Genomic DNA, 15,903 nt, shown 5'->3' with positions numbered 1-15,903 from the left:
AGGTCTGCGCATGGGATCAAAACAGTGAAAACTCCTGGAGGTTCATTTCAGTTCTCACTCCCCCTGTGGCCTTGGGTGAATCAGTCAGCTCCATTGCCCCGTAGATAATGATGTGAACCTCCCTTCCCCATGTTCTTATTATTGTTTGTATTATGGTAGCGCCAAGAGGCTCCAGCCGAAATCAAGGTCTCACCCTCAGAGCATGGGACAATCCCTGCCCTGAATGGCTGTCAAGCCACACAGATGGATGGTGGGGTGGGAAACTGAGGCACAGAGTGATTCTGTGACTTGTTCAAGGTCATGCAGCAGGTCTGGGAATAGAATCCAGATCTCATGAATCCAAGTTCAGGGCCCCAGCCACTAGAACATGCAGCCTCCACGGGTTGGGTGTTTGAATGAACGCTCTGAGGGGTAAGAAGTATCGTCATTATCCTTATAAATGTAGCGTCACGTGAAGTCCATGCACAAGCAGGCCCAGCAGCCCTGGGGTTCAGTGGGAGGCGAGCACATGGAGCGTGAACTATATGGAATTTGATTCACATCCATTATTTGTGGTTCATTCTCTCCATTTGGTAATCCCCCCGTGTCCGATTAACAGCTCGGAGAGCTAATGCAAGGATTGGAGTTGTTTATTCTTTAAACCAGAATTTGGCCTGGGAGAGGAGCTCTGGCTTTTCTCCCACCGTGGCGTGATTTTTAAGATCAACTATTTGATCCAGAGTGCTGGCTAAAGAGAACCAGTTGCTTCTTGTGAAGACAGCTTGGAAACAATTCCTGGTGTGGTTTTCTGGTACTGATTCTGCCAGCTACCCTTGAGGCTACACCAATCCCAGCTGGGGCAAAGTTAACAACCGAAAGGGAGAGGAATGAAGATTTGCTCTGCATGCGGTGCCCGGTGGGCACTGCAGAAAATGCTCCTCAAACCCAGCACAGGAAGGTCACTGCAACACAAGACTGTGTCACAGGGGTGGCTCCGAGCCTAAATGCATGAGCTGTCCGTTATGGTAGGATTTTAACCCTTTTGCAGTAGGCCCAGGGCTCCGTGCCTGTCATGCAATGGTCCCGCTGTTCGCGGTGAAGCCAAGGGAGCTCTGGGAGGTATGGGAACTAAATCCCAGTGGGGCAGGCTATGTTTTTGCATTCTGATCCACACATCTGTAAGTTGCGTGCAAAGTGCCTGGAAATCTGACTATCAGCAACAGAGTGGGGGTGGGTGAGTGCTGACCCTGGCAGAAAAGCTGCCCCTGACAGGGGGGTGCTGACCCCAAGCGGGCCCATCCCGAGCCTGTGCTCTTTTCCTCCAACAGCTTGAGTGACTGGAGAGCCCCGCTCCGTCAGTGGACACGCCAGCACCGCCCCCCCCCCCCCCCCCCCCGCCCCGCAAGTGTACCACAGAAAACCAAGCGACCAGCTCTGGAATGGAACTGAGTTACAGCTTGTGGGCCAAGACTGTAGCCTGTCTTTTCAGACTCTCCCCTCCTGTTTCTGCTTCCAACACAGAGACCCCCACTCAGACACCCCCCTGCAACAACGCCCCATCCCTCCCTACAAGCCCCACCAGCAGCCCACATAAAGGAACCCTCACCTGGGGGCAGGAGGGAGGGGCAGCGGCTCCCCATGGCAGCGATGAGTGGCAGAGAAAGAGCCAACCCCAGCACATTCTCTCTGGTGGCTCCTTCCTCAGTCTGAGAATATGGCAAGTGTTCCCAGCCCTGTGCTCTAACACTAAATCTTCCCACTGGTAGCCAAAGCGCCTCCCCCACCCCACCTCTTGGCTTCATTTTGTTGTCAGGCAGGCCACAGTGGCGAGAGAAAGATGAGCACCGAAGGCCGTTGCTCTCTGGAGAGGGATGTGAGCTGTGGGGGTGTGACACAGCAGCAGATCTGAAAGATAGACAGCGAGACGGGCGGGTATATCCGAGATTAGGATCTGGTCCTTAGTCATCTCTGCCTTACACTCAGAGCAGAAGCAATGCAGCCCTGTAAGACAGTCACTCATGCTCCTCGTGCGCGTTCTGGCCAGGCACCAAAATGCTCCTGCTTCGCACTGGGCCGGGTTACCAAGCCTCCTGGGATCCAAGAGGCCAAGGGTGGCAGTCTCTCTAAAACGGCATCCTCTGCTTCCAGACTCAATGGGGCACGGACATCTCTCAAAACGGCTGCTGGGCTGCACGTGCCCGGCCCCAAAAGCTTGGGGAAGAGCAGTGGGCAATGAAAGGCTTGTATGGAGGAGTCGCTCATAAGCTTCACTGGAAACAAACCTCTGCTCATCGCTCATGGAAGCAAACTGAGCTTCTGAGCAAACTGTCAGCTGATTTTAGGGCCATCCAGTGCGCAGGCTTGGGGAAGGAGATAATAGCTGGTTACTGAGTTAACACAGAGAGCACCTCTGCACTCAACAAAGAAGTGCTGTGACCTATGCAGGGTTGTTGGGGGTTGGGTAGATGCCCCGGGCTGGCAGTATCATCTAATGGCGATACTCTGGCATGGAATGCCTACTGGCAAGAGTTCAAAGCCCAGGGGAATGTTGTCCACTGGTGAGAGACCAAGGGGCCGCTTTACAGCGGGGGTATCAGAGGCAGTGTCACCGAGCCGTGAGCGTGGGGAGGAATAGCTGGGCCCACCCTACTCCACCTAGTTCCAACCCAGGGCCCTTCAAAACAGGGTACCCTGGCACAGGGCTCAGGTCCAAATACCCCCAAGCATGTTCCCTAGGTTGCTGCCTACCCTCATCCCAGTCCCTCTGGTGTTGTCTCCAGGGTTGGACATGGGGTCCCTCTTGCGTCCCTTCCGCTCTGTCTCTAGCAGTTCCTCGGCCGGTAACAGTGAGTCGCCCCCTTCGGTTCCCATGAACGACTGGCTTCCCGCGGTGCAGCTAGGAGGCGGCAGGAGGCTGCTGTCCACGAGTGCTCTGCTGGGTCAGCCCAGACTGAACTGAGCTGCTCCCTTCAGAACGCTCCCTCCACTGGGGGCATGCCAGCTAAGGTGAAGGGCCGTGGCCTCTTGGGCCCCAAACTGCTCTTTAACCCTTGCTTCGCCAGCGTGGGATTGGCACACCTGTCACAGGGGTGCGGGTTGGAAATGTTGCGTTTCTTGACACCATGAAGACTATCTTATATTTTAAGGGAGGGGAAGAGCCTCCCTGCCTATGTTGCTGTAACACCCCGGAGATTAGTCGAACAACAGGCTGGACTTCCCACCAGGCGCACGGACGGCTCCTTTCAGGCATTCTTCTCAGCCTGGACACCGATGCCAGCTTGGGAGCTGCCCCGGCGTAGTTTACCGACAGCGTCACGTCTCAGAAGCGAGGCTCCCATGCTCGGGGTCACAGCACTGCCGGGAAAGGGTCAGGGGAAAGCGGAAGGCACTTCTAAGTGGCAGTGGAAAAGTCAGGCAGGGTATTCACAGCAGGTTCAGCAAAACCCTTTATCACGGCACCAAACCGAACTGCCGGAGCTATCTCCCTTGGCAGTGTCCCGGTAACCCAAAGGGACACTGGCAGCGATGCTAGCAAGCTGGAGATGAGAATGGAGCTTGGAGACTCGCTGAGACGCAATGCTGCGTCTGTGTCCTCCATGCTCTAAAAGGGGCTGGGGCTCCCCTTCTGCTGGCGTGCTCTTCAGAGCAAACACGTGCAGTGACCCATAGGACTCACCCAGCCCTGGCAGGCCCCAAGAGCAGCAACGCTTCCTCTGTCTGTTCTACACAAGCGGGTCGCACTGAGACAGCAGTCTCCGTGTGAGCCACATCCCTGGCTGACCGTGGGTGGGGGCTGGGTTTAATAACAACGAGGAGGAGGGGGCCACCAAGGAACGGGTCCATCGCGGCTGTCTCTGGTGCAGGTGCCTGTGTGCGTCTATGAAAGAACCCCACGGTGCAAGAGATGGAGCACTTGGGGAAGTCAAAGGAAGCAACAGGGGGAAAGGGGACAAGATGGAAGCGCTGGGAGAAGGGGAATACAGCTCCATCCATTCCAACATGGACGCCCTGGGGGACAGGGAGTGCATCTCATTCCATTCCAAGTGCACAGGGCCCCACTTGACCTCCGCCTTGCGTTCAGCTGGGGCTCATCGAACACGCTGACTCAACACCAGCGATTCTGACTGCTATTTAGCAGCAAGGTTTCCGTGGGCTGACGAGGAGCCCTGTGGCTTCTTATGCACGGCATGAGGATCACAAAGGGGCCGCCCTGCAGCGTAGACATAAAAACCACTGCCAAACATCCCTGGCATCAGCACAGCTGCATCGCATTGCCACGCTGAGCTGAGCCTGGGTGCAAGGCCCAGACGTGCTGCAGCTTGGCCACGTCAGTGTTAAGCAGCAGCAACCTAGTCACCGGTGCTAAGCACAACCTGGGAGTAAGAGGTTGCCATTCCCCTGGCTACAGAACAGGGGAGAATACTAAGGGATCCCAGCTGAGGAGCTCCAAGCACTACATGAACGTTATCCTTAACTGCACCAGGCTCACAGCACCCTGGGAAATGGGCATTATCCTCACTGTACAGCGGGGGAAACTGACGCTCCATGTTAAGGGTCTAGTGAAGGCGGCTACAGGGCAGCCCTACATTGGAAGGGGGTGTTGTTTAGTGCCCAAGTGGGAGATCTTATACTCCAGCCAATCTTTCAGCTGTGTGGTGGGATGTGTGTTTGCTGGGTCCTCCCAACGACACCTGTTCCCCAGGTGCAACCTCCCAGGGCTGGGCAGGAGCCAGCACCTAACTGCCCCTCTGGCCTGACTCATCCAGATGGCAATCAGCCAAACTACAGCTGCTTCCTGTATTAGGGGCAGAGCTAGAGGCTCCACACACCTGCCTGCCCTTTGGCCCTGTGAGAGTTACCTGAAATGCCACGGCAGGTCAGGATCAAAGTGGAGGATGGAACCCAGAGTCCTGACTCCCAGCCCTGTGCTCTAACCACTAGGCAGGACTCCGGTGGTCAAAATCAGGGTGGCGGGAGGGGAGCGGGCAGGGTCTGAAGGTAGAGTTAGGACATGATAAGAGATGCCCCTTTGCTCAGACCCCAGCTGCCTGGCAGCCCCCTTAAAGCATTCTCTGCTCGACATGGGGAGCCAGGGGCATGATGGAGTTTGCCACAGACCCCAAGTTTCATGGAAAGGCCGCAGCTCCCATGGGTCTGACCTGACACCTGCAAATCCAGCTGGAAGGGCAACCGAAGGGTCCCCATTTACTGCAGGGCTGGCAACGCTGTACAGCCCTGCCGCTGCATGCTCCCATGGCGATGTCAGCTCAGTGCAAGGTGCAGCGTGCGGGGAGGCCGTGACATTGGGCCACAGGGCTTTCAACACTGTCACCTTGCCCTGGAGGGGGGTGATCCTCAGTGGGAGAGATTTCCCCTGGGCCAGGACGGGCCCTGCTTTTTCTGCTTTCCACATCTAAGGGAATGTTCACCTTAGGGGCCTTCAGAGGTGCAATGGCCTCATGTGGGCACACGGGAACTTAAGCCCTAGAGTCTGACGCCTTCAGAGACTCCCCCGAAGGTGCAGTTTCATACCCACTGGTGGGCACGCTGCCCTCTATCCCAGGACTGGCGTGCGCAGGCTGAGGGCATTAAGCAACCCACAACATGGTTTCATTCGACCCAGCGGGAAGAAGGAGAGAAGTTACCTTCTGCGCAAGGAGAGCGGCGTCCTGCAGATGCTCTCCCCTCAGATTCACTAAGCCAACTGCAAGTGCACCAGTGTGATCACTGATACACAGCAGTCCCTCGGTGGCCCCAACCGAGATCAGGGCCCCATTGTGCAAGGCTCTAATGTAGAATTGGATGAGATTCCAGAGAGCTTACAGTCTAAATGTGCTGCCCTCCGTACACGTGGGGCTCTCCTACTGACACCAGAGGCTCTCCCTGCTGAATCAAGCAGCGTGCCACAGGCCAGATCTGCTGTGTGCATCAAAGAAGAAAATCTGGCCCTTGGATAAGACCTCAAAAATCAGGAACAGGGAGAAAATTACTCTGGAACTAGAAACAGGATACAGGCAAGATACGCTTTGCAATGTTTTCCCAAACAAACATTCTAGCTCCCAAACATTAGTGCATGAACCTGATGCTCTCCCCCGCCCCCCAAAAACCCCAGAGAGGATTCCAGCTTACCATCATAGGAGAGCACATGGCCCTTCTTCCCTTCGTAGATGACATGTCCTTTGGGCAAGGCATCCTCTCTCACCTTCTCTGCTCTGCCGGGGCTGTCTTCTCCGATTAGTCTGGTAATGGTTCCTTTATACAGCACTTCAGCTGGGGTGCCCTTGGAAAGCCACCAAGATCCATATTTAACAGTGCCACAAGCAATCAAGGAAGAAAGCTCTCATCCCCACAGGAACACACTGCTCCAAAGGAGAGGCAGAGCAAAGGAGGGAGCACAGCTGAACTCTGCTTCCTGTCAGGGCCAATAGCGAGAAATCTGCAGCTTAATTATTGATAAGGACACTATTGCTGAGCGGTAAAAGGTACGTGATCTGTGTAAAGTTGCTGGGAAGAGACAGGGGCGAGTGCCAGGCAGAGATGACAGGCCTTGCATTCAACGGGTGTAAAGAGACGGAGCGAGCCTGGCTTTCATTACATACAATTACAGAGCAGCTCAGGCTCCTCCACCATTGGGCAAAGCAGGAATGGAAACACCAAACCACGCTGCCCGCTCCGTCCGCGCTGCGCTTTTCAAAGTCAACTATCTGGTTGCTTTCCATCCCACTGGATCGAAGGGACAGACACACTTACAGCTCTGCCTTCCCTGGGGACGTCTTAGTCATGGCCAACACGACTTAAGTCTTTTTCTTTCCCTTGGGACTACTGTCATTGCAAACTATTTTCTCTGACTAATATCACGGGGCACAACTGGTCACAGAAATGTTGACGTTCAAAAGGGCCATGCAATCAAGCAGTCTGGGCCCAAAATGCCGGACCATTTGTCATTCCATCACACCAGCTTTATAGACTCGAACCGGGGTTACTGGTGGAGCAGAGCAAAGAGTCAGGTCCGTAGCTTTGCTTTTAAATAAAAAGAAGGGAGCAGCTGCTTATGCAAACTCATCCTTCTCCATCGCTTTCTTCAAAACATCCATGGAAACAGCCCAGGCCTGAGATTTGGAAAGGCATTTGGACACCCAATTCCCAGCAGAAATAATGGAAAGCAGGTGTCCAAATCCCCAAGGAAGCCTTGAATATCCTCCTTCCACCCTTTTCATCATTCAAGGTTGTTCTGGGTTTGCAAGCTGCTCACAAGAGTTGGTGCAGGAGGGAAACTGACCAGCTTCATTTCATGATTCAAGCCAGAGCAAGATGCAAGAAACAATCAAACAGCCATAAGGGTGAAATGTAAATTAGGAATACAGGGAAGCTCCCTCCCTCCACTCCTCCACTTGTAAGTGAAATTCACCCCGGGGGCAGAGAGCTGGCACCAGCGACCTTCAAGTCCCACTTAAAGGGTTCAGGTGCCCAGGCCTTGCGCTGGCTCTCTGCACAAGGGGGAAATTTGCTTTGTACGAATGCTGCCATGGCCAGAGCCAGGGATCTAGCTGCAGCGAATTTATCCCTTTTTTCTATCTGTGAATTATCTGTCAACAGACTGAGATTTTGACCTCATTTATTTACTTGGAATTATTTGATGAACGTCTTACTGGAACAAATTTCAGCCTTAAGGGGTGCTTGTAAATTATTTACTGGGGTGCAGTTATATCAGTATAAATGTGCCTTATATTGGTACGACTTATTCCCCTGCGCGTATGGTAATAGCTACACTGATATAAAGCCTCTTTATACTGGTATAACTGAGTCCACACTCAGGCGTGTATTGCTTTATCTATACAACATGTGTGTATGTGTGGACAAGTTCTGTTTATACGCTGGCCTCTTTCCTGATTTACCAAGCTGCCATCCTAGTGCCTGCTTTCTTCTGGAGCACACGGGATGGAGTCAGCGTGGTAACAATCCCCCATCGCGGGTGCCCTAGCAGCCTAGCGATCCATGTATTGGGGGGGTGGGGGGGCAAGGGAGGGAATCAGAATCGACTTGCATCCTGCTGTTCAAAGCTAAAAATCCAAACGACAGTCACGCTATCTGAACAGGCCACACTGAATGCTACCCCATGTCTGTACTGCTGTACGGGGTGAATAAGGAACCTGATTCTAAATGTCAGCACTTCAGCATGGTGGTGTTTGGAGGTTACTCCAATATGTCAGGACAGGATGTCCCCCCCATCCCCACCCCGAACCCCTCCGTTCAATGGGTCTCTGCTTCTTTGTAAGCAGTCAGACCAGCAGTCACTAAGCTGCTTGCTGCAGAGACTGGATGGGACATGTCAATGTGCAGGTTTCAATGCCCTGATTGTTCGCTCTGACACAGGCTCACAGAAACACTCAGCACTGGCTTTCCCAGTCAGTGCCAGGTAAGTTTCCTTCCCGCAATGGACGTGTTTGCAGGGGGTTTGAAAGCGAGCGATGACAGACGGCTTGGGAGCAGAGTGTACCCTATTCAAGATCTGTCTTCTGGGTGAGTAATCTGACATCATGTCTCAGCCACAGCGCTGGGAGCTGCGACAAGAATCGGGGGCGCTGCGCTTCCCTGTCAGGAGACTGCGCAGGATGCCGCGCAGGATGCCACGCCGAGGGGCATCACGGGCACTGCTCAGAGGAGAGGTCAGAGCTCTTTGGCCTGCAGGGTAGAGCCATCACACACACTGCAAACACGTGACAGCTGCTCTGAGAGCTACTTTACCATTGAATCAAACCCAAGGGGCAGCCTCACTTCCTGCTGCTACTTTATTTTTAAGACGAATACAGGAATTCTAATGTCAGTTAACTAGCTGGCTTTGAAACAGCGTTTGGTCAGATCATGCCCTAGATCGGACGTCTCTTAGATCTATTGCAGAACCTACTAGCCAGCGCTTTCCCTCCCACCCCCCATAGCTCTTCCAGGGGCAGGGCAGTGTATCTTCCCTTTTTGAAACCACCCAGAAAACAGAAAAAAATCTCAGTGCTTATAAGTGGCTTTAAAGAGCTGAATGATGGCCAGATAAAAATCCCCAAGGGAAACAGATTGTTTTTAGGCTTTCCACTCAGCACTGAGCAATAACTCACGCCGCTGAACTATCCCCCACTTGGCAGCTGCTCTTCTGAAGATGGATGATAAATGATTAAAGGCAGAGTGCCTTCCTACTGTGCTCAGGACAGCCCTTCGGGCAGGGCCCAGAGAACACCCTGCTACAGCCGTGGAAGGAGACTTACTGCACTGATTCCTCAACTTCATCACCCCACTGGGGTGAGGGATTGGTCCTGCTGTGAGCAGGGGGCTGGACTAGATGACCTCCTGAGGTCCCTTCCAACCCTGAGATTCGATGATATGATTCTAGGATTCCCTTTAGCTGGCTTGGTCACCCCCCCTCCTCTGGCCCACCCACCAGCTTACTGTTCTTTTCCATTTCCTTGGCCTGCTACACAGCGCGCCAGCAAGATTAAAACCCCAGCTAACCCCCGCCCGAGCCTGGGTTCATGAGCGCAACTGGCATGGGTGAAGGGAGTTTCAAATGCAATGCCCCTTTCACCACTGGTGAGGTCTGTTTACTTCTGCTTTTCACCAGTCTTGGTGAACGGAATGAACCTGATCTTGGGCGTACTCTTCCGCCACAGATCGCTCCTCCGCCCTGCCCTGCAGCCCTTGGACCCCGAAGCCCCCACCTCTCCTGCTGGCCCACCTGTGCAGATGGGGAGGCAACCTGGGTGGGGCTGCTCTGCTAGGAGGCGGTGGAGGCACCAACCCACTCGCCCCACCAGGATCTGAACTCAGCTCTGCAGAGCTGATAGGCCAGAGCAGTTACCCACCGGGTCCGCCGGTCCGCCCCAGGGCAATTCAAGGGTTTACACCCTCTTTGCCTAGTCCTCTGAAATGCCTCCTGATGGGTCTGCCAGGAGGGGGTGCTCTGATGTCCCCTCCAAGTAACAACAAATTGCGATCATTTCTATGCACTCCAGGAGAGGGTCTGCTCTGACAGCAACTGTTCCTTCCCGGCCCACGTTACAAACCAGCTGAGATCCCCCCCAAGCCGTTAAGAGAAGAAACTTACATGCGTGATGGATCCCCGATAGGTAATGGGCGATTCCGACCGAGGCCTGGTGCCGGGGAGCCCCTTGCTGATGCTCCCTCCTGGGGTTGAGCCCAGCGATGCCCCTGTAAGTCACAACAAAGCAAGCGGGATTAGGTTGCTGAGATTTAGCTTGGGGGCTGCCTTGAGTTGGTTCCTATTTTATCTGCTTCGGTCCTGAGCCAACCCAGTGAACTTTCTGAATTTGGCTGAATTAATCGGGTGTTTACGAGAGACAAGAACGTACAGCTAAAACAGAGTTTTGTGCCTTTTTTTTGCACTGCAGAAAGGGGCTTGGATTTAAAAATGAAACGCTCTCTCTGTCTATCCCCAACACGCACTCATGATTTTGGAGAGCGAGGTTCAGAATGTAATCAGTGCCATTTTATTCGCAGCTGCTTTGCTTTCTTCATTAGCAGACTGCCCTTCAAAACGAACCAGGACAAATCCCTTCTCCTCAAAAGCTGGACAGAAGTTTGCGGGCTCAGATTTTTAAAAGGGGCTAGTGATTTCAGGGGCCCAGCGTCCGGCACTTGGAAGACTGGCTCATCTGTCCACTGAAACTCAGGCACTCTTAACGTGTCTCACGTTGGGTAGCAGAAGCTAACGTGTCGCCAAAACAACGAGTCACTTTTGAAGAGCTTGGCCCGGGTTGATCCCCTTCCACCTCCTGAGCAGCCTCCCCGAGAGGCGCCTGGTTTCCACTGATCATCACAGCTGCCCTGCTATGTGCTTACCCCTCAGGATGGAGCTCTCTTGGGATGTCTGCAGTACCAGACTTTCAGGCTGGCTGGCCTGGCTTCTAGGAGAAAGTTGTTCCTGCTTTACTCCAGGAAAAGGCACTAGAAAACATTAATCATACATGACAACGTTTGCACCGGTCACCACCAGACAGCTCTTGTCCTGAATTGCTCTCTTGCCTTTTTTATTTTGCTTAGTCTTTAATTTTGTCTTGCTTTATATTCACAGTTGCTGAAAGAGACAGGTCTTAAATAACCTAGGTCCCCATGCAGCTGCTGCTGCTTCTGAGTAGCAGATTACACAACTCCAGAGGATAAAGGAAAACTCAAATTGCCCGTATCCCCTCTGCAAGGGCATTGTTCAAGGTCTCCTGGCGGGCAAGACAGCAGGGGTTCCTGAAATCCACTCCTGCACGGCGCTGCACCCCCAGCCCTGCAGCAGGACCAGAGTCAAATATACAGACCGGGGCTGGATTTAATGCCATGACTGCGTTTGTAAATGGGCTAAATAATTTTAAATCCACTGATAACTGTAGCTATGCAAACTCAGAGAAGAGTTCTCAGATCCTGGCTACAGGACTTCAGTGGATCACCCAGAAATTTCCCACCCTTTGCATAGCACTGGGCAATTGGAACTATGTGGACTGAAAGCGCAGCTGTCTTCAAGTTGACCACTGCCACAGGTGGGAGGCTGGAGCTGATGGACTAATTGTCCGACCTGCTATGGTCAGCCTGATGTTCTTAAGAGCTGAGGGACAATAACCCATCTCCTGAAACACACAGTTCAGAGCAGCCAGGAAACAACCCTGAAGGGTGACAAGCTGACTGCAGAATCCGCTCAAGAGGAAGAGAGCTGGGAATAGCCTCTAGTGCTGTGCAGGCTCACGGAGCACACTCCCTGCTGGTTTAGCCCATGGCCTTCTCCGCTCTCTGCATTGCTGGGCCCAGGCCTTCTCCCTTAGGACTTTACTCTCTGGCTCTTACGAGATGTTTCCCAGTCTGCAAACTGAACATTTTCCTCTCTCGCTTCAGACCATTTACTGTTTATCCCACCAGCTGTGGCGAATGTCAATAAGTTTCCTTCCATCAATCACAGTTAGCTGGAAAGTATTTTTAGTCCGGGATCACGTCCCTGACCGAGTCTTCTATTTTCCTAGACTGTAGGAATTTCGCTCCCTCTGCCTCTCCTCTTATGCTCAGTTAATCCTTTTAGTGGTTTTGATTCCCTTTGTATTTGCTCTTTTACTATAGTTCCTCCTTTAACGGTGGGGGCCAATATGGCACAGACTACCCCATGTGCAATTCCCCCAGGACCAAGCAGAGTAGCATCACTCCACCCCAGATTGGCATCTCTCTCTCTCTCTATAAGACATACAGCCGCACACAGTGAGATTCTGTTGGCTTTTCCCCAGCAGCCTGGCACTAGGTGTTTGTGTGTCGTTCGTTGATCCCTTTCTCGAAGGTGGTTTTTGTACACAGCCATTCCCTGGGATATATCTGAGCTGTTCATGTCCTCCCTCGGTGCATAGCTATCACTGACTCATCTCACACCAAGCAGGCTCTCTCCTCATGTGTGTTACACACCCTCCTAGCTAACTCCATCATAGTTGAGTTCACTTTTCTCTTGATTGATCAAAATATATCAAACCTCATGAATGCCTATGACAGACCCCCACCCCCAACCAGTGCTCCTCACTTTGGGGCCTTGTTATTCCTCGTCATTAATTAATTCTTAACCCATCTATTTTTAATCTAGTTTGGTTATTTATTCAGGCTCTTTACAGGTTTCTGATGCTAGACAATGGTGGTTGTGTGACAAAGTGGGGGATTTTCTCGTTTTTTCCAATGGTTTGCATGCAGACGGGGTGGGATGCCATTTCCCTGGGTGTTACTGGTTTAAGGAGGTGATGGGAGAGGGAGTTTGTCGTTACAGAAGACAACAATGGACAAAGGCAGGGTTTGGGGTTGGTGATATCAGATGCCCAGCTGGGAAGCAGGGGGGCTCTGGGCTGGAGAGAGGGAGCAGGCAGAGCCCACCTGGATGAGGGGAGACTTGGATGTGCTGTGCTGAGGGAGGCCAGGCCTGAGGGTTTCCTGTGCTGTGTTCAAACGCTCAATAAACCCTCCTGTTTTACGCTGGCTGAATGTCACTCCAGTCTAGAGAACAGGGTTGCATTATTCCCTCTGGGAGTGGAGGCCCTGGGGGTCCAGAGCAAGTGGACTCCCTGAGAGGGCCCATGGCGAGAAACAGCTGTGCTAAGGCTCAGAGAGGTGTGTCTCCAGGAGGGGGAGGGGCTTAACCCCCCGAGAGAGAGTGGACCCCCAAAAAGGGCTGTCTCACTGAAAGGGTTTCCCCCCCCCCAGACTGCATGGGGCCAAAAGTGGGCATGACCTGAGAGTCCATGACAGGTTGCCATTAAAAAGCAAGCATTTATCCGATCACAGTCTTGATTGCTACACATTGCACTATCTTCCCATTCCTGGAACGTAACATCGATGTGAGGGAGGCAATGCAGTACCATAGGTTCCTTTCCAATGGTAACTGCTTGTTGGGGTAGACCATCTTCTTGAAATCCATGCATGGAAACGCTGGCTTCTCCTTATGGGCCCTGATCCTGGAATCAGACCCGCAGGGACTCGAGCTACAATGATCCCCAAAAGCAGCTCTCTCCCCACTTGGAAAATGGAATAGCATCACCACCACCTCTCATTGCAGTTTGCAAGTGCAGAGTCTTGAGAATTACAAATATCCCTGCTGCTGAGTGATGCCGGGTTGGCAGCACTGGACCAGAATCCTCTGTACCCAGAGCCATTACAGAAGAGGCAGTGACAAGGTATGCTTCCCTTGTATCTGCTCCACCAATATGTCTCCGCCTTGACCCCAGAGAAATCATTGAGAGGGGATTCATTCAAGCCTCTCCTGAGATCGCCAACGAGGAAGCCAAGTGTGTCAGCAGATTTTGTAGACAACTGCGCACTAGGATGCGAGAGGAGATCACCGTGCCATTTCCCATAGGCCACCAGACAGGAATTTCATAGTCACTGCTGACTGGGTGAACCCAGTGAACTTGCAAAGCTCTGCATCCTCCCTTTGTGTCATTCAGCTCACTGGGAATGGCCCTGGTGGGTGGGTGGGTGTGGGTGTGCTCAACTCAAGGCTAACAGCAGCTCAACAGGGACAGCTCTGACCTTTCAACAAAAAGGCCAGGAGTGAACCAAGGGTCAGAGGCACACAAATAGCGTGTCAACAGCTTACCCAGTTTCTTAGGATCCATAGTCAGTGGCAGGCCCATGGTGATGGAGCCAACGGGAACTTTTGCATGCTCAGAGCTGTACGGAGTATGGAGCTGAATGGGCACCCCCTAAAACACAAGAGAAAAAGGTCACTGACAGTGTGGGATGCTCTGCTAAGACCCTTCCTGAAGGGGGCAGTCACCAAGGAGAGGAAGCTCAGGGGAAAAGGCCTCCACTGAATGATTACAAAGCCCTGCGCCCAGGAATCAAAACGGGGACCTGGCAGGAAGCTGCTCTCAACAACGCTTGGAAGGATTTTTATTTGGTAAACGTCGATTTCACCGCACACACAAACGGAAGAAAAAAATGTTTCCATTGCTAATCAGACCAATTCACAGAGAGGCAAAGAAAGAAAAATGCTGCTTGAGAACTTACTAGAGTTTGATTTAAGGATATTTACTTGGTATCTAGCGACAGGTGATGCTAACAATTGTGTTTTAACGGTCACAAAGCTTTACCTTTTTGAGTCTTCAGTGTCTGCTGTCATTAAATAACTGTCTGCTCCCTACGTAATTAACTGCAACTGTGAACATGTAAAATCCACAAAAACTGAAAACAATGCTTAAAAATAAACATTGATATTATCCATCAAAATTATAAAAACAACAACAATCTAATTCTGCCAAGCCTGCTCTTTGCCAACAGAGAGGTCTCTTTCCTCGAATACTTGGGAGTACCACGGCACCGGGATAGCATCTTACCTGGGAAATGGAGCTGATGGGCCGCTCCAGAACAGATGGGTGTTTGGTGGAAGAGATGAGAGGGGGAGGATTGGAGATGTTGGACAATCTTTGTAGCCCAGACCGAGAGCTCTCATGCAAAGTTAATGGGATTGGGTGCGCTATTGACAAAACATAAACATTATTACGGACTGATAGTTATTTGCATCAGAGACACAGAGACCAGGGGACACCGAACGGGGACAGAGACAGAGACCAGGTACAGAGATTCTGTAGATTGACTGGTGGTTGTAACTGTAGCTTTTTTGGCACTGCAGCCATTAATCCTGTCCATCTCCCATTGCATTCTGGGATCTACTGTTTCCATACACGGCATCTCTGTATTATAGATGGGATTGGCTGCTCCACACTAGGCAAATCAGATGGGATTGCTAGGCTCCTGGCATGCCGCCTTTGAATGGCAAACTTTCAGCAGCTCTCCCCATCAGGAAGAAAACGTCTGCATGAATTTACTAAATGAGGTGACTTGAGACAAGAACCATGGAACCTTTTAGGCCACGCACCCCCAGTGGCTAAACCAAAGTGGCTCCCCCTAGTGGGTGCAGACCCCTGAAGAAGAACGCAAGCCTGTGCTCACCTGGCAGGTTATACTGAAACACATGTGGCTCAGTGTGTGGGGAGGTTTTGATCACATCCCTAGAGGACACTTGGTACGGCAGCACGGGGGGCCAGCACGACGTGGCAGTCTGCTCTCCGCTTAGCTTCTGTCCTTCTGCAAGGGACGAGAAAGGCACTGGTTTTTCTGCAAGGAGAAAGAGAACTGATCAGCTTGCCACACACATGAACTCACACACACACACACAGCATTGCAAATCAGCAAGATCTTACAGAGACCTGCAAAGGGAAACAACAAATGGGGCTCCTTTCTTTTGGTTAGGGCTTGCCTGCACGGTGAGTTACAGCAAGACAAGACTCTGCAGTGCACCTGCCGGCTGCCACCAACTCATCCCGTGGACGTTGCTAGCACACAGTGAATGCCCCAGAGTGTAGCTTAGCAGAGGTACACCATGCTACGTTCCAAGGCTTTCGTTGCCCACATGAA

General features: G+C 52.3%; 1 protein-coding gene across 12 annotated transcripts in view; it reads right to left on the bottom strand.

Moving 5' to 3' along the window:
• The window catches only part of NCOR2 (nuclear receptor corepressor 2), a 404,021-nt gene that overhangs the window by 45,232 nt on the left and 342,886 nt on the right, over positions 1–15,903 (bottom strand). For 11 of the 12 annotated variants that reach the window (XM_048821124.2, XM_048821126.2, XM_048821125.2 and 8 more), the window contains 6 exons: positions 15,439–15,603; positions 14,823–14,962; positions 14,084–14,189; positions 10,825–10,929; positions 10,070–10,173; positions 6,109–6,259 (listed from right to left, as the gene is read on the bottom strand). In XM_048821124.2, the coding sequence (XP_048677081.2) occupies positions 6,109–6,259; positions 10,070–10,173; positions 10,825–10,929; positions 14,084–14,189; positions 14,823–14,962; positions 15,439–15,603 (771 nt within the window). The remainder of the gene's footprint in view (positions 1–6,108; positions 6,260–10,069; positions 10,174–10,824; positions 10,930–14,083; positions 14,190–14,822; positions 14,963–15,438; positions 15,604–15,903) is intronic. The other variant, XM_048821129.2, reaches the window with a different exon arrangement.

The sequence above is a fragment of the Caretta caretta genome, chromosome 15 (assembly GCF_965140235.1).
Source record: "Caretta caretta isolate rCarCar2 chromosome 15, rCarCar1.hap1, whole genome shotgun sequence".
In the NCBI taxonomy this organism is placed as follows: Eukaryota; Metazoa; Chordata; order Testudines; family Cheloniidae; genus Caretta; species Caretta caretta.
This window is presented reverse-complemented; position numbering and strand designations above follow the sequence as displayed.